The following is a 23,201-nucleotide window of genomic DNA, read 5'->3' on the forward strand; positions in this document are numbered from 1 at the left end:
AGAGGCAGACAACCTACTAGAACAAGGTAGCTGATTAAAAGAAAATGTTGGTTTTAAATTTTTCAGAGGCATTTTATTAGTTGAACTTTCAATAAAATTCTTTTAAATAGGCTTAGTCTTTTCTTAGAACCCAAGTATGCTATTTTTAGTAGGTGTATTTGTAACTTATTTTGTAAGATCTTTTCTGGTATGCCTGATGTCTCCACTGACAGACCATCTGTACTCTGTATTCTGGTCTCTGTGGATTTCTGGCAGCAGTTTGTGGAAGCAGCTCAGCTGCAGCAGCCATGTCTGCTCTGGTTGGTGTGTTCAGTTAACATTAAAGTTCCAACAATCAGCTGCACCTCTTAGCAGTTCCAGCGAAAATGCTGCCAGTCCAACCAGTTACTCATTGTGGACTGTAGAACAGCTCCACCCCGGTGGCAGCAGGTTGGTCCTGATTTGTTCTCGCTCTTGTTGCCGTTTGGACATTTATTCCCTCTGGTTCTGGATGCTGTGCAGCTGGAAGGATACAGCAAGTCTTCAGTCAGAGGCCTCTCTCTGTTGAATCACTGACTGCTACTGGAGGTTTTTCCTCAGTTTAATGCTGACAACAGCTGAGCTACATGAAGCAGATTCTGTAGTTCGCAGCTACTGCAGAGCAGCGGGAGCAGAAGAAGAGACGGAGGCTGCGGTAGTTTGTCAATAGGACATTTTATTTCATACGTCTGTTGTCTTACAGTAATATAGTTGCTGAGATGACCACCGGCTGCAGCCTGGACACCTAAAACTGACAGCTGGACTACTTGAAGCAAACTTTTTTGTTCCTATATCTTTAAATCTTAAAATGATGTTGCAACAGAAAAAAAGCACATTTGCCATCAGATGTGTGGTGACGTCATGTCGGGTTATAGAGAGGTGTAAAAAAGAAGAAGAAAGAAACCTGCGATGCTGTAAAAGGATCTGAGTATGGCACATTTGGTCCACGTCGGTCGTTTTATTATCTTGTTTTTCTCAGACATGTAAGAAAGGAAAAGGAAAAAACTAAAATAGATGATAGTTTAGGTGTTTTTCTCCCCAGAAGCACAGCATTAATGACAGCATATCGACAACACGGCTGCAGAGGAGGTCGTTTCTCTGTGAGCTTAAAATTTATCAGCCAATCAGGATCACCCTGGTACAGAAACATCATCAGAAATATTAATAACTTCTTTCCATCCAAAATGAGAAGGGGTGGGGGTGAGAAAGGTGTGTGTGGAGGCGGGGCTGTTCGTGGATGACGGACAGGAAGGGGGCGGGACATTCACAGGAAGTAGTCAGGCGTGCGTCTGGTCACGTGAGGCTCACCGCGGCGAGGGGCGGGGTCAAACTGCAGGCTGAGGACGAAAACATTCAGTTATGATCAGCTGACAGGAAGTGACATGAAAAAATACTAAAACATTCAGTTCATTCAAATATGCAAAAAATAAAAGTTAAATAACCTGAAAGTTTATTAGAATAAAATTAAAATGAACATAAAAATGTTATATCTAATAGTGCAATTTTCATCTCAGGAGGAATTACTCAATATTAGCTGATTATTTAGATATGATCAATTTGGTGGATAAAAATAATTGGCACATTAAATAATCTAATTTATTCATTAGAATGCAGATTAATAATAGTTTCAGTCCTGAATAGGTGAACTTCCTGCAGCTCTTCGCTCGGTCGACTCACAAAGAGTATTTGAGGGTGTCGTCCAGTTCCATGATGGCCGCCTGGTTGCCACAGCGATAGCAGTAGTTGGGAGCACTGAAGATGGTCACCACGTTCTTGTCGTGGCCCCAGTTGTAGCCCTGATGGACGGAGCAGAATCAGACCCTGAACGCATCGTTCTCCGCTCTAACGCTCAGATCTCTGATATTCTGTACGTTTCACTTCGACTCCATGATCTCATCCTCCAACCAAACAAAACGCAACGTCGTTCACACAACATCTGCTTAACAATATTAAGTAGTGTGGTTGCCGTGGCGACCCGTTACCTCCATGACCAGCTGATGGGCGCGGGACACCAGCGTGAGGCCGTTGGCGTGGTTGAACGTCTCTGAGATGTCCTGACCGAAGGTGTAGCCGGCGCCGCGGGGGGAGATGCCCCACCCGCCGCGGTCGTCCGGGTCGGACCACAGCAGGTCGCACATGGGGCCCTGAGGGACACAGACAGTTACAGCGGGCAGACAGGGAGTACGGGGGGCAAACTGGGGGCGCGCGTACCTCATGTGGGACCTCCTGCAGGCGGTCCAGGGCCCGTATGTGGTCCAGAGTGTCGATGGATGGAGACAGGCCTCCATGGAGACAGAAGATCTGGAGCAGACAGGAACACGTTAGCTTTAGGCTAACACCACAGCGCCCCCCGCTGGCGCCCCTCCCCGCCTCGCCGGCGCCCTCACCTGGCCGTCCACCAGCGCGGTGAGCGGCAGGTAGTCGAACAGGTCTGTGAAGTACTTCCACACGTTGGCGTTGCCGTATTTCCTCAGGCACTCGTCGTAGAAGCCGTAGACCTGTGTGATCTGCCGGGACTCGTGGTTCCCCCGCAGGATGGTGATCCGCTCTGGGAAGCGCACCTGGAGGGCGAGGCCAGCGGAGGTCAAGGCTCCGTTACAGCACAGTTACAGCCAATCAGGTCAAAAACTGAAAAATCTGACTCTGTTCCTGCTCAGTGAACGCATCAGAGCCTGAGGCAGTGATTGTGTTCCAGGAAGCAGTCTGGATGACGACTCAGCGATTCTGAGGTCACCAGTAGCTGCTCTTCCTGTCTGACATCACTTCCTGCAGCAGCTCTGGACTCTAATCATTTTACAGGAGCAGCAGTAAAGCTGCAGGACGACCTCTGACCTCTGTCCAGCAGGCAGCGTTACCTTTAACGTGACCAGCAGGGTGACCGTCTCCACAGAGTAGTAGCCTCTGTCCACGTAGTCGCCCATGAACAGGTAGTTTGTGTCGGGAGACTTCCCTCCGATCTTAAACAGCTCCATCAGGTCATGGAACTGACCGTGAACGTCGCCGCACACCGTCACCGGGCATCGCACCTGGAGAGGGGGCGGAGCGTTAGACACAGCCTGGGAAACATGGCCGCCTCCCACCATCAGTCACAACAACCTGGGAAACATGGCCGCCTCCCACCATCAGACACAACAACCTGGGAAACATGGCCGCCTCCCACCGCTACAGAAACCAGACTAACGGCTTTAAGGCTCAACAGTGAAAAAGACGCTGGAGCTTCAGATGTTTAATATTAATAACTACATAAATCAGCTGATTCTCTTTCTGATTCCAGCTGTTCAAACTTCCAGAACAGAACCAGATATGGTTCTTGTGACCCAAACCCAACAAGGTTCTAAATGCAGTAAATTATTAATTAAAATCAGTTTTCACAGATCTGCAGTGAATTCAGATTTAAAAGCCGATGTTCTGCAGATTTTTCATTTTACCAATTAAAGCTTTTTAGACAATATTAGAAAAACATTGAAAGATCAGAGCTAATAATTTATTTCCCTTTGTCAAGAAAACATTTTATTGCCTAAAGTGAATTTAGATGATCAAATTATTTCAATAATCAATTTATCATTCAGATTAATTCCTAGTTTTAAACTAAGTTCAGATCATTTCTGAACTGAAACTAAAGTCTGTTGTGTTTTTCAAAAACAATAAAAATTATTTAATGTTTAATTTTAGAGACAGAATCAGATGTAGTTCTACATTCTTCCTGCAGGGGGGGTTACTCCCAGACACCGCTGTTATTCCTGCCGGAGCGGCCGGTTCTTCCAGAACCTTTAATAGACCGCTGTCCCGTCTCCAAGGAAACGCACTGAACACGTTAAAAATGTCGATTCAGTCAGAAAAACTAAAATGTTTCTCAGAAACAGAAAAGTGACATCAGAGAAATAAAATGTTTGAGAGGTTCTGGTTCTGTCCAGACCCGTTTGGATCGCTGTGACCAGAACCGGTTCAGAGAAATTAACTCACTTCCTGGACGTTGGACTCCTTGGTCAGAATCTCCTTCGCCTGAAAGGAAAACACAATCAGAAGATCAAAAATCAATATCAGGATATGGATCAATCACATCACACAACTTCATCACGTCCTTCAGCTCCAGGGTCAGAACCGACCCGTTTCCATGGAAACCACCCATGGAGGACATAAAGCTGGTCATGACACTTTGTTTTCAAATGATGATAAAATATTAAATATTATTATGACTAACCAGCAAAACAAACTATTATTTAGTCTTTATTTTCTAACCTGTTTATTAAAAGCTGCATCATGAGGATGACAGTCGGCTTTCCTGAGCCTCAGATCAAAACAAACATGGCCGACAACGCGTCTGATTGGCCGATCAGTCAGTCAGGTTGTACTGGAGCCAATCAAACATCCCATAATAAACACAGATCTGCTGCCATCTGAGATTCATTGGATTCATTTTCCTTCATTCTCTGTTTGACTCATTTAGGGGAATAAAAGGAATTTACAGTTCAGCTGATGAACGCTTTATTTTCCCTCCAGAGCTGAAGGAACAAACTGAGGTTCTGATCCGGGTCGGGTCGGGTCAGAACCACCTTCCCTCTCTGAGAGTCTTTATTTAAAAAATGTATTTTTAATTTGCTTCAATCTAAACTTGTGATGATTTTATGGGGAATCAAACCGCCGTCAGACTGATCAGCCGTTGCCGTGGCAACCAGTACTGGATGTTTTTAACTGAACTGAGGAAAACATGTGGGCTGGTTTACCAACGCTGATAAAACAGGAACATGTTGACCTGATCTTCACGTTCAGAACCATTTGATGTTTTATAAACTACTCAGAGGTTCTGGTGCATCAACAGTTCTGAACTCGTCCCATCAATCAATACACATGTGATCAATAGATCAGTTATTAATTATAGTAAAACTGGTTCTTATACCTGCTGGTGTTTAGAGGAGAAATGTGGTTTTCTCTGCAGGTTTGATGTTTTCAGACTGTTATTCATTTATGAATGTGTAAATAATACGTCCTCAACTGACCTTTAGGACTGGAAACACAACAGGACCAAGCTGAGACCATCAGAGATTATTATAGATTATTACAGATGATCAGAGATTATTATAGTTGATCATATTTCTGGTTATTAGAACAATCAGGCTGGATGGGAGTCACTCAGTGTCAGCCCAACATGGCCGCCGCCTCCTGGTTCATGTTCAGTCTGATAAACAGATCTGTTTCATATAGATCTATATTAAACATTCAGCTTCAGATATGAATTTCTTTGTTCTTTAATGTTTCCATTAAACTTTAAACAAAAATATCTTTTTCTCATCTGTTTCTTTTCCATAGATGGAGGGAGCGGTTCTTTTCTCCAGATAAATCATGGCTCTAACCTTCTGAGTTCATTCATGAGTTTGTTTTTGTTGCTGACATCAAATCATTTTTAGGAATACAAAAATCTGCTGGAGACCCTAAACATGACTTTTTAAAGGTTCAAACTCCAAACCTACCATAATATGCATTAATACCAGGTCTGCACCGACTGCAGTGTTCTGGCCGATCGCCGATTACCCATCTTTTAAAAAGCCTAACTTACCGAATATGATTTTGGCCGATACCATGTTTTTTTGTCTGAAATGTTGATCAATATATCAGGAAAGTTGCTGAATTGGAAACACTGGGGTGACTAAATGTGCAGACATGACCTGGTCGGCCGGTTTGTCAGTTAAACTTCTCTAACAGGAGAAAACAAAAGCACAGCAGTTGAATTTTAGACCTGTGCCGACACTGACAACATCGGGGGGATAAGATCGGCTTCACATGTACCAAAAGAAAAATTTAAAAAATACAAATCGGCCGATCACCAATCTCCCAAAATTAAGGAAATTGGCACCAATAAATTGGCTGGCTGATAAATCGGTGCACCCCTAATTAATACGCAGACTGGAAACCGTATTTGCTCTGCAGCAGAAGCTAACATCTACAGCCTGACAGCGGCTCGTCAGGGTTCAGCCAATCAGCACCAAGGAAACGACTGACGCCAGCCAATAGCGCGTTAACAAGCGTTGTTTAGACAATTTAGCTTCAGGAGCTGCAGTTTCTCAATAATGTTTTAAAAATTAATGTGAATAATTTTCATTCCCCAGAGAAATCCATGAATAGAGGAGAGTTTTCCGTTTCCTTGGAAACCAAAAACAGCAAAACGTTTCCTGTTTGGGAGTTCATTCGATTTATGTTCCTGTTGCTTATAGATGCAGAGAACGACCAACCAGTTCTACCATTAATGCAACTTTAATCAACCAGTACAGATAACTGATCAGTTGTAGTCAAAGCAGTAATTCACACTATTAATTATGACCGATTAAATTATTCAAGTTAAGTTGGGGTACAATAATTATTACACACAGAAGTAATTTTAATAATTAGTGAAAAAGCCTAGTAAGAACAATAAGCCTCTAGATAAAATCTGCAGCTCTTCATTATTCAAGTTTATCCTTTAATAGACCAGATCCAATCAGCTGATCAATCCCATGAAGTTCAACTGAAACTATGACATCATGGTGGAAATATGATGAAATATTGCTTAAAGTTGTTGTAAAACGACTGAGTTTAGATTTATACCGTAAATCTTTTAAATATGAAACATGTTTTATTTTCCCTGGAATAAAACTCCAGATCTTATATCTGGCCTGTTCCTTCTTCAACCAGCGCAGCTGATCGTCTCCTGGTGTCCATCATTCATGGATTGACAGCCAGAAACATCCTGCCACACTTTTCAGAAAGCGGTATGTTTGGGTTTCTTACAGGGATTCATAAAGACGATGATTCAGAGCTGAGAGGCTCTAAATTTATTTCTATTGCAGCAACCCGGTGGAGCCGTCTAAAGCCTGGGAGCTTTACGCAATAAAACCTCTGATCGATCCGGGCAGGGTGCGGTGGAGAGCAGTACGACGTCACATTAACCGATCCGCTGGTCACTTAGCCTCTAAAACCAATACATTCTGGAAATAAGGGCGTTTCAGCGGATAAGGAAAGGGAAAATCTAGTTGTTTAATTAACGGACGGTAAAATGGGCTGCGTCTATTTGATGGGTAAACAGGGTGCGCATTTTCGGCCCGTCAGTTTTTAATTTGTGGTTTCATAAATATCTTCACAAATACACTTTTACCTAGAAAACCTGAAAGACTGGCTGTGATTTATATTCAACAAGGTACACAAACACCGTCGAGCTCCGTGTGGCTGCTCTAAAACTGGGCCAAAAACCGTCAACGTTACTGCTTTTCCAGGAATTAGACCGAGCCGCTGGGGCCTACTATGAAATGGAGGTCAGTGGAATCAGACGGGAGTACCTACCTTCTCGCAAAGCGTCCGGACTTGGTTTTCTGTCAGCTGCTTGCACTCGTTGAGTTGCTCAATCCACTGGTCTAACTCTTTAGTAAAAGTTTTATCCTCCATGACGGCAGCTGTGGTAAAAACCGAACCGATCTGCGTTTCAGCTCCTGGCTTCAGCTCCGCGTATTGTTATACCAAACCCAGTCCCGCCAAATAGCGAACAAATTCAACAACTACACCGAAAAATATCGATACCTTCAGATAACTTCTGTCATTATAAACCAGGTGTGTTAACTTCCCGACATTAAAAACTGTTTCTGAGAGCTGCGGGAGCGAAACGCATCGAAAGTCCCCGATGCGGCAGAACGGAGCGGCGTCGCAGAGGCTAAAAGAGCTAGCTGCAATAACATCCGGGTACTTTAGCATCGCGCAAACTCGACTCAGCAGCGACGCTACGTGGAGAGGGCGTGAAAATAAAATAGCATTTTGACTGGTTTGGAGACAGCTTAGTAAAACTGGCTTATGGCAAAATAAAGTGAATAGGGTTAGAACAGCCTGTTCAATTATAAAAAAAAAAATAGTTTTTTTTTTAAATAAAAAAAACATTTTTTATTTAAAAAAAAAAAAAAAATTAAAATTAGACAACCTTCTTCGTAAAAGAAGGTTGTCTAATTTGTCTATCAAATTTAAAAATTCAGCCAAAAAGCATAAGATTTATCACTGGAAATGTGCAGCTGAACGACATGCCAAGGACATCTATTCTACTTAAAAAAAAACCCACTAAACTTTCAGTGATCATATCTACTGTTAACTCTACATTCACCTCCGTTAACTAACTCAGAATTATGCAGCAGTTTCAGCAGATAGAAAATAGTATTAGAACAACGAAGTGTGTGAACAAATAAGAGGAGAGAAACATTATTTTTATCCTGGCTCTATTTCTGTAGTTTAGTAGGAATCCGTTGTGAATTTCCATGTCGCCGCATGGTGGCAGTAAGAAGCTGCCAGGGTGTCTCACTGACCACACTAAGCTTGAAGAAGAAGCCATTAGCTTCCAGTCCGCTGTGTGTTTACCGCAGCTAGCTGCTGTTGGAATAATTTATCATTCTTTACGTGACTTTAATGAGTTGAGAGCTTAGATCAAACTGGTCCTGTTGTTGGTGTAGCTTTAACTCCAACTATGGCTCATCTGACTGAAAACCCCGCTGATAAAGAGAGGTAAGCACAGCTCAGCTAAAGCTAATGGAGCTAGCTCCTCAACCAGCTGAAACCCCCTAGAAGCCCTGATGGATTTAATAAAACAACAGAATATGCTCGCCCTTATTGGATAATTGCTCTCATTTCTGCAAACAGATCTATATAAACTTCTCTCTGTAATTCGGCATACATTATTTTTGATTTTAGCTCACCGGAGATACAAACTCTGGTGGTTTTCCATAAAGTTTGGCTTGGCTCTGAGCTCCTTAGCATGACGTGTATGATCTCTTCTTCGTTTTATTGTGTTTCAGGATCATAACCACATATCCTTCCGATGTTACTCCGAATTTCAAACTTATCTTCTTTTAAATGTGAGATAACTGTTAAAAGTTGAATGAAAGCATCTCCCTTTTCCTTCAGGAAGTCTGTTTGAACCTCCAGGTTTTTCTCTCTGAATTCATTGTGGCGTTTAGAGGCTTTAAGGTTTTTCTTTAACCACATAAAGTTTCTCTCGTGTCTCCATCCAGCAGGATCTACTGTAGAAAACTTCACTGAATTAAAATTTATTAAACAACTAAACAGAAATATTTTTATTTAGTTCTGGTAGAAAGTGATCAATATCTTATATTTGATGTTTCACTGATGATTTGGGCTATTTTAACACACACACACACACACACACACATATATATAATTAATATAATGCTGTGGGGCGCCTCAGGGTTTTATATTTGGACCTGATTTATTTCGCTTCGGTCAGACAACCTGATTCAGTCTCGATGTGATCAATATGTTAAAAGGTCATGATTAAATAATGAAGCTCTTTTAAAAACCTTTTTACATTAAAACAGATGAAGAAGTGAGTTCCAGTCGTTTGTCCAGCATTCCTGTTGCTTGGTGAAAGAGTAAAACAGGTTTTTAAAGTCTTGTATTAAAACTTGGCTAAATAAAAGTTGGTTATTTGGTATCTTGGATACAATATTTCTAAAAAAGCCAAAACTTAATTAATTAATTTGTGTATTTGGAACAAATCAGAGCTGCTGTGTGTTGGACTGACTGTAGTTTGATTAAAAGTTTCCTGAACCACAACATGTCAAAGCTGCAAGTCACACAAAACAACCGAGTTAATGATTTTTAGGATAAATTTAAGGTTTTATGATGTAAACATCTTTTAACCATAACGTTGAAGCTGCTGATGTCAGACCTGATTGTTTCAGGTTCATCTGCGTCTATCCCGTCTACATCAACAGCAAGAAGACGCTGGCTGAGGGCCGCAGGATCCCCACAGAGAAGGTTTGTCTTTCTGTCAGGGCAGCTGAGGCGCTGACCTGGTTCCGACCCGGTTCCGACAGGCAGCTGACCCGGCTGCTCCTGTTTTGTCTCCAGGCGGTGGAGAACCCGTCCTGCGCAGAGATCCGTGACGTTTTGACGGCTGCAGGGATGAACGTCTACGTGGAGGTAGAACCCGACCGCCTCCCTCACAGACGCTCCCGGGTCCAAACATGGCGCCTGATCCGTCCTGGTTCTGTTCTGGTTCCGTTTGTCTTCCAGAACAAGATGCATCCCAGGGAGTGGAACCGGGACGTCCAGTTCAGAGGTCGGGTCAGAGTCCAGCTGAAGCAGACGGACGGCAGTCTGTGTCAGGACAAGTTCAGATCCCGTGAGTGTCCAGCAGGTGGCGCTTCTCCTGTCCTGCAGCTCAGACTCTAAAACTCTGGAAGGTTTTGATTCGCTGGAAACGACCAGAACCTCAGAACCTCCTCCATCCATCAGAGACGCTTCTGGTTCCTCATCTCTCCTTCAGCATCTGGTTCTGCCCAGCAGCTGGATCCTCCTCTTCCTCACCATCCTCCTTCTTTCTCAGCCTCCTCTTCCTCACCCTCTTTCTCCTCCTCCTCCTCACTCTCTTCCTCCTCCTCTTCCTCACCATCCTCCTCTTCCTCAGCCAGGCTTTATAAGGCGGTTTTAAATCGTCTTTGTGAGAAGAGACGGCCGTGTTCCTCTAACATCTGGAGAAGATCCAAACCCAGACCGTGATCTGAACCCGGCTGCTGGTTCTGGTCTGAACCCGGCTGCTGGTTCTGGTCTGAACCCGGCTGCTGGTTCTGATCAGAACCCGGCTGCTGCGCTAACTCTAAAGCACGAATCAGAAACATTAGCTCTGCTGAAGCTAATGCTAAAGGCGAGCTAATAGTTGGTTCTGCTAAGGTAATTTTCAGCTCAAAGTTAGCTAATGATGCTAACTGAATTAGCATCATGACTTCTATTTTCTCTCCTGGTTCTGGTTTTTATCCTCCAGCCTGTAAATGCCGGACTGGATGTAAAGTTTTCAGTAACTTTGATCTTCTGCAGTAGAACCGGATCAGAACCGACCCGTTTCGGTTCAAACGTAACGTTCTTCTGTCTGGTTCTTCTGTCCAGGGAAGGACGTGATGTTCTACGTCGCTGAGATGATCCCCAAACTAAAAACTCGAACCCAGAAGAGCGGAGGAAGTGACAGCAGCGCCCAGCAGGGCGACGGGGGCAAGAAGAGCAAGAAGAAGAAGAAATGACCTCAGACTTTCTTCTTCTTGAGGTTGAATCTGAGTTTGACGTTGGACTGAACTAAATCCTGAAACTCCAGCTGCTTGTTTTCATTTTTCCTGGAAGTTTTATATCTTCTGCAGAATTCATGGTAAATGTTTCAGTTCTTTAGCAGGAGAAGCAGAATAAAACGTTTGTTTCACATCTTTAAACGTTTCATTTCATCTCCTGGTTTCTGTCATTTAGTCAGACATCATCATTCATCTTCCTACAGAAAGATGAGAACAAACTGAACCTTTAACTGATTGGAGTTTACATTTTTTTCATTTTCATGCTGGAGATTAAATTCTTACAGCAAATTTAAAAGTTTTCTGTTTAAATTTCTTTATAAAATACTAGAAAACTGCAAAATTACAGTAAAGCATTATTTTTTTAAATTGTCGTGAACAAAACCTAACCAAAAATAATAAAACCAAACCTTAAGGAACCAGACGTTGACCAGGCCGTTCTGTGGTCATTTTCTGTTGGACAGGAAAATCAAACTGACTGTGTGGTAGTTGGAGTGTTTGCACACTAGAGGGCAGCACTGAGGCAGAAACGGTCCTCAGGGCCATTTCAGGCAGATTTCATTCCTGGGTTTTTAGTTTCAGAAAGCCGAGTGAGTCAGCTGATGGTGAACCAACCCCTCTATGCTCTGAAGCAACTCAGTCTGTCCTGCTTTTTACCTGAGCTGGCACAAGGAGAGTCAGAGGAGCTTGGAGATGTTTGAGAACAAATAAATGCTCCATCAGGAGAGATGATCCAACCAGCATAACATGTCCTCATCTTTCTAAAACAATCGACATTTTTTGCCAAAAGTGATTTTTGGAAGAAAAGCGAAAGAAAAAAAACTTTTAGCAAAAAATGACAGACCATTATTTTAGGAAAGATGCATTCTAATTTCTGGACTAATGCAGTTTTGAGTGTTACAGATTTTATCCAATTTATTTCAATACATTTTCATCCTGCACATTGTTCGTGTGAAGCAACCAGGACAAATTCTTTGTGCTGCACTTTGTTTTTGTGCCATCGACAGGCTGAGATGGAGTTACTGTCCCTGTGAGGTTGAGGTTGTCCTTCAACCATTTTTTTCTTCTAGTGGCCGAATGATTTGGATCATCATTCGCTGAATGAACCGATAGCCATCCAAAGATTCACTTAAACTGATTACCATGCAGTTTTATTGAAACTCTTATTTGCTGATCGGGGCTTTATTCGATCTTTCTGAGTAAATGTCCTGATATTAAGATTACTGGTGGTGAGCTCTGCTGAGACTCTGCAGGGAAAACCTGGTATTGATGACAGAAGGACGAACCATTTCAAACAAATCAATAAGAAACAAATAAAAATCAAGAATACATATTTATATGTGTGTACCTGCGTAGATTTAAACACTTGCACACAAAAAATGTAGGAGTGAGAAGTTTACACTTTCTTCAATTCCTTGCCCCTTATTCTATTCTTCAATTTACCTTTCAATATGGTGGGCGTGGCCCAATTACTCCACAGCGCCCCCTAGAAATCTTTAAAAATCAGCAACAAGCTCTGCTTTGACCTACAATCATGAAATTCGGTACACATGTACATCTTGACAGGACGTACAAAAATGGAAACCACGGTGTCTGACTGACAGCAGCATGGGTTGGTCATGGCTGATGTGTGTGTGACAGTGGCTCAGGTGATGATGGATCTGTGACGGTTGTCTTTCTGCTGCAGGTCTGAGGAATCACTCACCATGATGGTTATCTCAGCATGTCAGCCAGGAATGTGTCCAACACGTCCTGCAGTAATTACAGCCTCGGCTCTGCTGTCACTTCACCGCCTCAGAGGGTGAAGCTCATTCAGCCCACCTGTGTTTATCTCTTCTCTTCCTTGAATAAAATTTCTGTATTTTCTACCCGATGAATGAAAAACAAACATTTTAACCAAAAATTCACCAGAAAGACCCAAATATACCAGGATGACTTTTCTAATTTACGATCCTCTTTGTCCCCTAGGGGGTGCTGTGCTCTCTGAAAGCCTGAGGATCACACAGTTAGCCCTGAGTTCATTAAGTTAAAAGGATGAATGAAATAAAAGGTATTGTTGAACATACTCTGTAGTCAGATTAAATTAATTGTACATAATCAGGTGACACTGCATCTATGTTCACAATTGTTGAGCAGATTAAAATTGTGCAACATGAAACATAAAAAGTGATCTTCTTTATTTAGTGAAGGAATAGTGAATGTTACTAACATCTTTTTACTTGCATTTATACCCGGACTCAAAAACATAATGAATAGCTTGAAGTGTCAGAATGTGATTCCAACAGTTTTCACTGATATTTCTGAGGAGTTTTTCTTTCCTTCCTGCTGCAAGTCTGGAGAAAAAAAGCGATCGCAACTTTCTTAAAATCCAGAGAAACTTTTTTATAAAAGGTCGCTCATTTCTCTTTCGGGTGAAAAGTCTTTTTATAAGTTTCTGCAAAGCCAGTAGTGGTGGTGGAGCTTAAATGAGAGACATTTCCAACGTTTCCAACACGAGGATGTTCCGCTGAGAGACACGAAGCGGAAGACGGTTTCCGACTTCCGATTCAGGAAACATGGCGATTCCACATATTTTTCACTACTTTCAGTATCTTTCATGTATTGTAGTAAAAATAACTACAACAACACCTGGACTTTTCAAACCTGGACTGGATTGTTCTGCTGTAACAGCAGAATATTTAAAACTAAGTTTGTGATTTGTGAGACTTCAATAAAGGGCAATTTCAGCACTTTTTATGCATTTGGATCATATGATTAGTGCTCCAGCTCCAAAACTACAACAGACGGACAAGATTATTCCGTTATAATAGCAGGTTTTCAAAATAAAAGCACAATGACTCATGCTGCTTCATGGGTTGTTGTGGTTATTTGGTTGCTCATCAGAAAAGTTGCATTTGAAAAGAGTTAATTTTTCATCAGCGGTGGCTGAGATGGAGACAAAAAGGAGGAAAATCTTTCCCATGTGGGAATACTTTAGTTTCTAAATTAAAGAACTGCTCCGCCCTGCTGACTGCCGCCAGGCCGACCATCAGGCACCCAGCAGCGGCTCCTCACATTCAGGCAGGCCTGATGATGAAGCGGCATGGCGCCACCTGTCAGTCACTCCAGGTGTTTGTCAGCAACCGACCAATCAGCAGTCCCTATTTGTCCCAAAGTATCTGGAGGAACTGAACGTCCAGTAACTTGGCCAGCGCTGGTCATTTCTAATGATTTTGAGGAAAACAATTGAAATCGTAATGAAGGCCTGTCAATGGGGAACATGTAAACCCAGAGCTATTAGAGACCGGAATACAGTTTATTACATTTCTAAACCCAAATCAACGGAAACTCCCACATGTTCCTCAGCACAAAGGTAACTGGTGGTAAAACCCATTTTTATCGAAACAGCACTTATTGATAATCAAATCAAAGATCAATAAGTGAAGGTAGTTAGGCTTTAGTAACTGTAGTGTTTACCTTTGAGCATCTTTTTATGCTCCTGTTTATGTTCAAGCATTTTCCTGAAGGCAGATTTTCACAAGCCGGTGTTATTTAAGTCGTTACCATTTTGTGTGTGTAAAATGTGTTTGACAGCGTTCACACTCACATCCAACTAGACTTTGTGTTGCTCACCATTTTTCCTCTTGGGCTTCATCGTTTTTTCCCGTTAATAACCTTACAGACTTGATGTCCGACTCATGACAGAATCTTTGCCTCAGTTTTGGCTGATGATTCAAAACATGTCTCGGGCAACGCATTGAGTTTTCCTACTTCTGCCATTATAATTCTTGTTTGTCGGAGGTTTTCTCCACTTCTGCATGGGGGCGGAGCCAGTGTGACGTCGGCAGCTCTGTGCGCTGCAGCAAAGATCCTAGGAGGAAGAGGAGGTCTCATACTTACACAAACACTGTAGCACAGCAGAACCCAACACGTTGGTCTTTAAAGACACATATTCATCCTGATCTGTGATATTGTTATAGGTCATTCTATGCATTATTTTATGTTTTATTTGTGTTGCTGTGTAAATAGAGATGAAAACTCCTGCAGCCCCACAGTTCAGTCTCTGCAACCCTTATCATGAAACGGGATGATGTGGTGATCTCTCCTTATTTTTGGAAAGTAATAGTTGTCCAGTTTGATTTTGTTAAATGATTTAATTGGTGAAAGGTTAGTCCAGAATGGTGGCACTGGGACTTAACCTGGTAGAGGCAATATGACGTCTTTGCTGTTTTGTGTTATTAGGTGACACGTGACGAAAAGAGGATCATGGACTGAACCATGTGCAACTTAATAGATATTTATTTACTGATAGAATATTAAAACTTTCAGCATCTGATGAATAAAATAACAATGAGACATCCTTCTGACCTCCGACGTCAATATTTCAAGTTATAATTGGTCCATAATGTGGTGATCTGTGTTTTCATTTCTAGTTTTTTTCTGAGTTTAGTTAGTTCTGTTCCCTGTGAGTACTAGTGATGTCCTCCAGGCTGATTGTTCCCAGGTGTGTCTCGTTCCCTGATTACCCTCCCTGTGGATTAAACCCACCTGTTGTTCTTGTCGGATCCTGTGTGTACATCCCTGATGCTCCTTCATCACCTTATTCCTGGGTCTGCCTGCGTCTTCTCTCACCTCACCTAAACCCAATTTATCAATAAAACAAACATAAAAAAATAAAACAACTTTTACAGGAAATTAAACTGAAAACCTGCTAAACTGATTTATTATTATACAAATGTTTTAATATCTGGGTCAACTAGTAATAGTTTAACTTTTAATTATTTGAATAAAGTCATAATATTATCAGATTAAAGGTGTAATATTAGATGAATAAAGTAATAATTTTATGAAAACAACACAAAAATAATTAACATTTAAAATGAAGCTTAGTTAGAGATGTTTTGGTTTTATCATGTTATTACTTTAGTTCATATTCAGTCTAATGTTAATCAATAGTTAATTAACATTCAGTATTATTGTGATTTTCAGTTTAAAGTGTTCTCTTCCTTCTGGGTGTATAAACTGAGCTGGAGGCCCATCTGCCTGTTCGTCTTCATGTGAAACAGTTAACTGTGTTTCCAAGACCTTGAATTATGTTTCCTCAGGTGCCTCCTTATCAACCGTAATACTCCCTACCTTAGAAACTGTCTGTGTGCAGTAAAATATCGTCTCTGCTGTCTTCCTTACCTGTCCTCCTTCCTTTTACTTGATAATAAAAGACAAGCTGCAGCCAAAGGTCTTCAGACGCTCTGAACGGCTCGGAGGAGCAGTTTGCTGAGACTTCTCCTTTTGCAAAAGCTTGTTCAGAAAACTCATATACGTTGTCTGTGGTTCTTTAAATGAAGGTTTGAGGAAAATACCCATCATGTTTAGCATCTTTATGAAGTTTGGTTTCATAAACAAATAAATTCTTCATATTTTAACAGCCTGAGGTTTTTATCAGACTGCAGACAAAATATTTATCACTGAAACAAATTTTTCTCTTAATTTATTATTTTATTCTGGTAATTAAAATCCTAATTTTGTGCTGTGATGATTAAAAACATGAGTTTGTTATTTATGAGTTTAGGAAAGTTATTAGAGGCTGAAGAGTTTAACCTGCTGCAACTCTGAACGGCAGAACGGCTGATTTCACAACCAGAACCAGAACCAGAACCTCCTCCAGTCTTTCTGCTGCTCTCATCATGACAGCAGAGGAAAAACATCGACTCTGTGACTGTCAGAGTCTCTGCTCATCATGAAGCAACACTTCCTCTGCTGCTGGTTGTTTCTCCATGTTATTATGCAACTGGATTAAAGTTTCATAAAGATTCATTTTGTTGTGGCATTAAATCCACAGATGTATTGAGTCTCAGGTCTCTTCTGTAACTAAATCCAGAGATCTGGTTGGTCAGTTTGCCAGATGAGCTCAGTTAAAGGAAATCACCTGAAGGATGATCCACATTATTAACCAGCTTCAGGTTTCAGGTGATATGGGGAGAGAAAAGATCTCTGCTGAAAATCATCAGATAGTTTAGAGCCGTATGACAAGGTATGAAAACATTAGATATGTAAAAGTGAAGCGTTGTCATCGTACTGATCTGTGGCTGATTCAGAACAAAGATGGGTTTATGCAGACAGAGGCACAACGAGGAAGGTTTCTGTTAGAGCAGCTGCTGAAATCCCTTAAAGCAGCAAACAGTGACTAGAAGCTGCTGGTGGAACCTGAAGGTGTCGGATCCTCCAGAGGCTCCATGAGCAGGAACCACATTCGGCCCCCACTAACCGGGCCCACAGGCAGAACCGGCCCCAGTGGGCCCAGCAGGACATGAGGAGTAACGTTCAGACTGATGGCTGCTGAGCAACCCTGGATGGTCCAGATGGACCCAGTGGTGGACGGACACCATGTCCCAACACGGCTGGGACGTCAGCAGGGAGGTGGTGGAGTCATGCTGTGGGCCAGAGAGAGCTGCAGGGCCCTTTAGGGCCCCTGAAGGTGTCATTGGCTGCTGTGGTCTGGTCACCATCATCCTCTGACCTCTGACCTATTGAGAACCTCTGGAGTTTCCTCAGCAGGAGACCTGAGGGTTCAGATCATCAGCAGCTCTGGAAGGTTTTCTGACTCCTGCAGAAATCAGAGCAGAAACTTTAAAGGTTTATGGATAAAAGAATCGATCAGCTGATCAAAAGAAGGTCCAACGTTAACATGTCACTGTTGAGATGTTTCACATTGAAATGGCTTTTGGTTTTAGTTCCTGTGATCACTGGGATAATAATTTGGAACACAGTGAAGACTGCTTCAGTCTGTGAGCCAGAGTCCGGTCCGGTGTGAGTCAGAGTCCGGTCCGGTGTGAGCCAGAGTCCGGTCCGGTGTGAGCCAGAGTCCGGTCCGGTGTGAGCCAGAGTCCGGTCCGGTCCGGTGTGAGCCAGAGTCCGGTCCGGTGTGAGCCAGAGTCCGGTNCCCAGCAGCGCCGTCTGATTGGTGGGAACTTCCTGCCCGGTGCAGTTTCGGCGGTCGTCCCTCCTCCGGATCTCTCCGGTCCGGCCGACAGTCAGAACCAGCTTCTTGCTGTGATCTCCAGATCTCCACCGCGCTCCGTCCTGACTCAGGACGTCTCCCGTCTCCGCCACCTGGACGGCGGTCTCCCACAGGTGCAGCTCCGTCTCCAGGCCGGCTCGGTGCAGCGTCTGCAGCAGAGCTTGTGGGAAGCGGCGGTCCGATCCCGCGCCACAGGCCACCACCGCGGTGGTTTGGATCTTCTGGCCGATCCTGGAGCTGCTCTGGATGATCCTGGCCACGTCCTGGTAGCTGTACCCCGATATCCTCATCTCTCCTGAAGGCTCTCTGGCTCCGTGACCCACCAGAACCAGGCTGCTGCGTTCCGACAGAGGCGCCGCCTGACCTTTGACCTGCCGGACTCGGTGCCGGGGACGGACGGCGTGAAGCGAACTGACCGCTGGATGTTTGTGGAAGAGAGAAGCTGCAGCTGTTCTCACCACCTCATCGTCTGCTAGCATGACGATCTGCTGCTGGTCAAACTGGACCAGGGGGTCATCTGGGCTGGGGGCGGTTCTGGGGGTTCTGGAGGTTCTGGAGGTTCTGGAGGTTCTGGGGGTTCTGGAGGCTCTGAGAACCGGGTCCGCTTCATACAGTACTTGATCCATCTGAGGGTTCTGCTGGTCGGGTTCTGACCCACAGACTGTCTGGTTGTAGAGCTTTCTGCTGACCGGGAGACGCTGCTGCGGTTCCGACCCGTTTTCCTGCCTGGTGTTTCCGTCTGATGGGTCGGTGCTGCGGGTCGGAACCAGAACTTCCTGTGTGGAGCAGGGAGAGACCTCTGCAGCGCTTTGCAGCCGGTCCGCCATCGTCTGCTGGTCAGAACCAACCAAGGAGGCGTCCAGAACCTGGAAACCAAACAAGCTCTGGTCAGAACACAGGAAGGTTCTGCTGCGGTTCTGGACGGGATAAACCCAGAGTCGGGCCAAAGCAATGCAAGTTCAGCGGCTGCTTAGGACCTCCAGGCCACCAGGGGGCCCAACAGCACCGAGCTAGCACGATTAAAATATAATATTTAAAATAACGTTAAATTATACAAACATTATTAAACATGGAAAAAATGTCAATTTTGATTTTTGTGACATAAATAATAAAAGTAATAATAATAATAATAATAATAAAAGTAATAATAATAATAATAATAATAATAATAATAAAAGTAATAATAATAATAATAATAATAAAAGTAATAATAATAAAAGTAATAACAATAATAATAATAATAATATCGTCCTGCTGCCTCTGCTGGGGAAACATAACATTTAACTTTTCAACTTGTTTACTGTAAATTTAATGTTTATCAGCTGAAATTACTTTAAATAATTAAAATAATGCGACACTTAAATACAAAACACAAAATGTTACTTTTGATCTGATTTCTGGTTCAAATTTCTTAAAGGACCTGAAATAAAAAACAACTTTTCATTCAGATTTTGAGCTTTTTTCAGTCATTTCTTAATATTGATGTAAAACTTCTTGTTCTTTGTATTATTTCATCTGTAAGACAGAAAAATGTTTTATTATCAGTGAAAAAATCCACCAGTGGAACTGAAACGTTTTCCTCCATAGTAAGGAATTATTTAATCCTGTTTCCTGTTGAAAAGTTACTTGTACATTCGTGTCGTTTTGTTTCACTCAGCTGAAGCAGCTGGTGTCACCATGTTGGTTTGGGCCCCAGAAAGTCTTGGACCGGCCCTGAATCAGATTCTGGTGTTTTATTTTCTGTGCTGGTTCAAATCCTTCACTTCAGAATCGACTCGTTTAAAACACATTTTCATTTCTGACCTTCATCCAGGATCATTTCATCCAGTTCACTGCAGAGACTCTAATTTAAATGATAACATTTTGTTCTCATCTTTTATGTTTTTACATATAAAACAGATTTATTGTAAAGTTATGGATGAATAAAATCTTCACCTTTTCATTGTGGAGCAGCTGATCTGGAATCAGTCTGGAAGGAGAAATGATTTAGTTTTTATCTTTAAATGGTGAAAACAACAAATTAAAAACATAATTTCAGTTTTTACAGAAAGAGATTATGAAATAAAAACGTTTCCAGTCATTTCTGACTAAAACTGGAGTTTTCTGGAATCTGAGCTGAATTAATTGTTTCAGTGATTGATCGGCTCTCAGCTGATCATAAACATGAGTTATTAATAATATCTATTAATAATAAATTCTGTAATAAAACCAGATTCTGACCTGCTTCTCTCCAGATGTTCATCTTTTCCTCTGAGGAAACTTCCAGCTGTGAAATCAGGGCTCAGCTCCTCCTGAACGCCTCTCCCCTCTGCAGCATTAAGACACCGATCACTCAACAAACCCTGATCAATAATCAATAACCCATCATTTAAATTCTCTGTCAGCGTTGTGCAGGTCATACCGGTGGAGAGGATGAGGAGGCCGAAGACGACCAGGAGGCTCAGCGGCGCCATGATGCTGCAGCAGAGAAACAGGCAGCAAACAGAACCTCAGCCTGGAGGGAGTCAGCCTGGAGGGAATCAGCCTGGAGGGAATCAGCCTGGAGGGAGTCAGCCTGGAGAGAATCAGCCTGGAGGGAATCAGCCTGGAGGGAATCAGCCTGGAGGGAATCAGCCTGGAGGGAGTCGGCTGAAGAAGGTGAAGTCGATGAAGCTGAGTTTGGTTTTTATCGGATCAGATCCTCCCACAGAGGAGGAGACTTCATGATGCAGAACTTTGACCCAGTTTGGCCGGGTGTATGTAAATATCTGACCTATGAAATGAGACTTGAAGAAATCCACAATAAATTCAAACTTTTCATTTAGTTTTTAAACATAAATTCAGTGAAAAGTTTCAAATCAATCCTGCAGATTCAACTTTCATCTGTTTGTTTCCTAAAATGATGAATCTGTAAAGTTTTAACTTTCAGATAAAACAATAAATTCCTGAAGGAAACATTGAAATATGATCAGGGATCTGCATCGTTTACAGACAAATAAATAAATATATGTTTTAAAAAGATAACTGAGAATTATAGATAAATATTTATTACGAAATATAGTGTCATTAATTTACTGAGTTATTTTAAAATAAATAAAAACATAAAACTTGACCAGAAACATGATGTTTATATTTATGAGTTTAGGAAAGTTATTAGAGGCTGAAGAGTTTAACCTGCTGCAACTCTGAATGGCAGAACGGCTGATTTCACAACCAGAACCAGAACCAGAACCAGAACCTCCTCCAGTCTTTCTGCTGCTCTCATCATGACAGCAGAGGAAAAACATCGACTCTGTGACTGTCAGAGTCTCTGCTCATCATGAAGCAACACTTCCTCTGCTGCTGGTTGTTTCTCCATGTTATTATGCAACTGGATTAAAGTTTCATAAAGATTCATTTTGTTGTGGCATTAAATCCACAGATGTTTTGAGTCTCAGGTCTCTGAATCAGTGAAAGGAAATCACCTGAAGGATGATCCACATTATTAACCAGCTTCAGGTTTCAGGTGATATGGGGAGAGAAAAGATCTCTGCTGAAAATCATCAGATAGTTTAGAGCCGTATGACGAGGTATGAAAACATTAGATATGTAAAAGTGAAGCGTTGTCATCGTACTGATCTGTGGCTGATTCAGAACAAAGATGGGTTTATGCAGACAGAGGCACAACGAGGAAGGTTTCTGTTAGAGCAGCTGCTGAAATCCCTTAAAGCAGCAAACAGTGACTAGAAGCTGCTGGTGGAACCTGAAGGTGTCGGATCCTCCAGAGGCTCCATGAGCAGGAACCACATTCGGCCCCCACTAACCGGGCCCACAGGCAGAATCGGCCCCAGTGGGCCCAGCAGGACATGAGGAGTAACGTTCAGACTGATGGCTGCTGAGCAACCCTGGATGGTCCAGATGGACCCAGTGGTGGACGGACACCATGTCCCAACACGGCTGGGACGTCAGCAGGGAGGTGGTGGAGTCATGCTGTGGGCCAGAGAGAGCTGCAGGGCCCTTTAGGGCCCCTGAAGGTGTCATTGGCTGCTGTGGTCTGGTCACCATCATCCTCTGACCTCTGACCTATTGAGAACCTCTGGAGTTTCCTCAGCAGGAGACCTGAGGGTTCAGATCATCAGCAGCTCTGGAAGGTTTTCTGACTCCTGCAGAAATCAGAGCAGAAACTTTAAAGGTTTATGGATAAAAGAATCGATCAGCTGATCAAAAGAAGGTCCAACGTTAACATGTCACTGTTGAGATGTTTCACATTGAAATGGCTTTTGGTTTTAGTTCCTGTGATCACTGGGATAATAATTTGGAACACAGTGAAGACTGCTTCAGTCTGTGAGCCAGAGTCCGGTCCGGTCCGGTCCGGTGTGACTGCAGGGCTGCAGCTGTTGCTCAACCCAAAACGCCACGTTGGTGTTTGCAGGAAACGTTCACAGCTTTTAGTTCCACCTGAATGTGACTCAGGATGACTGGACTTTAAATGCAAAACGTGTTTCTGACATTTTCTAATAATCTGTTAGAAACTAACTCTGAACTTAGACCAGAATATGAGACACGACAACAGGCCCAGGCTCTGTTCATTCATCGGTACATTAAAGTGGTTTTGCTGAGGAAGGAACTGGTTCAACCTCCAGGACCAAGTCCATCTGCTTCACCTCTGGACACAAAGCAGCTGTTAGTTTGGCTCTAATCTGCTCTGATGTGCATGGATCCCTGGGTACTCTGACCTCTGACCCCCACAGCCCAGAAACATTCCTGTTAGGCAAAAAGCCATTGGGTCCAATGGATGGATGGATGGATGGATGGATGGATGGATGGATGGATGGATGGATAATGGATGGACGGATGGATGGATGGATGGATGGATGGATGGATGGACAGATGGATGGATGGATGGATGGATGGACAGATGGATGGATGGATGGATGGATGGATAGATGGACAGATGGATGGATGGATGATGGATGGATGGATGGATGGATGGATGGATGATGGATGGATGGATGGATGGATGGATGGATGGATGGATGGATGGATGGATGGATGGATGGATGGATAATGGATGGACGGATGGATGGATGGATGGATGGATGGATGGATGGATGGATGGACAGATGGATGGATGGATGGATGGATGGACA

The 23,201-nt window shown here is 42.9% G+C and overlaps 3 protein-coding genes across 3 annotated transcripts; 1 reads left to right on the forward strand and 2 right to left on the reverse strand.

Annotated features, from left to right (window-relative positions):
- Positions 1-892: 892 nt before the first annotated feature.
- On the reverse strand, positions 893-7,711 carry LOC106941149 (serine/threonine-protein phosphatase 2A catalytic subunit beta isoform). The gene is made up of 8 exons (XM_015024090.1): positions 7,330-7,711; positions 3,982-4,020; positions 2,874-3,044; positions 2,406-2,579; positions 2,230-2,319; positions 2,001-2,162; positions 1,696-1,814; positions 893-1,355 (listed from the first exon to the last, which is right to left on the reverse strand). Exons 1-8 carry the CDS (start codon positions 7,429-7,431, stop codon positions 1,283-1,285), a joined length of 930 nt encoding a protein of 309 aa, XP_014879576.1. The 5' UTR covers positions 7,432-7,711; the 3' UTR covers positions 893-1,282.
- Positions 7,712-8,308: 597 nt separating this feature from the next.
- srp19 (signal recognition particle 19) lies at positions 8,309-11,240 on the forward strand. The gene is made up of 5 exons (XM_015024092.1): positions 8,309-8,526; positions 9,723-9,798; positions 9,892-9,963; positions 10,057-10,165; positions 10,927-11,240. The coding sequence occupies exons 1-5, from the start codon at positions 8,489-8,491 to the stop codon at positions 11,055-11,057; spliced, it is 426 nt and encodes a 141-aa protein (XP_014879578.1). The 5' UTR covers positions 8,309-8,488; the 3' UTR covers positions 11,058-11,240.
- Positions 11,241-17,259: 6,019 nt separating this feature from the next.
- Positions 17,260-20,843, reverse strand: LOC106941146 (uncharacterized). Its single transcript, XM_015024088.1, has 5 exons — positions 20,495-20,843; positions 20,314-20,401; positions 20,029-20,062; positions 17,820-18,959; positions 17,260-17,421 (listed from the first exon to the last, which is right to left on the reverse strand). Exons 1-5 carry the CDS (start codon positions 20,544-20,546, stop codon positions 17,260-17,262), a joined length of 1,476 nt encoding a protein of 491 aa, XP_014879574.1. The 5' UTR covers positions 20,547-20,843.
- Positions 20,844-23,201: the final 2,358 nt, after the last annotated feature.

Source organism: Poecilia latipinna, unplaced genomic scaffold, assembly GCF_001443285.1.
Source record: "Poecilia latipinna isolate Pla-1442-1.1 unplaced genomic scaffold, P_latipinna-1.0 Scaffold3519, whole genome shotgun sequence".
In the NCBI taxonomy this organism is placed as follows: domain Eukaryota; kingdom Metazoa; phylum Chordata; class Actinopteri; order Cyprinodontiformes; family Poeciliidae; genus Poecilia; species Poecilia latipinna.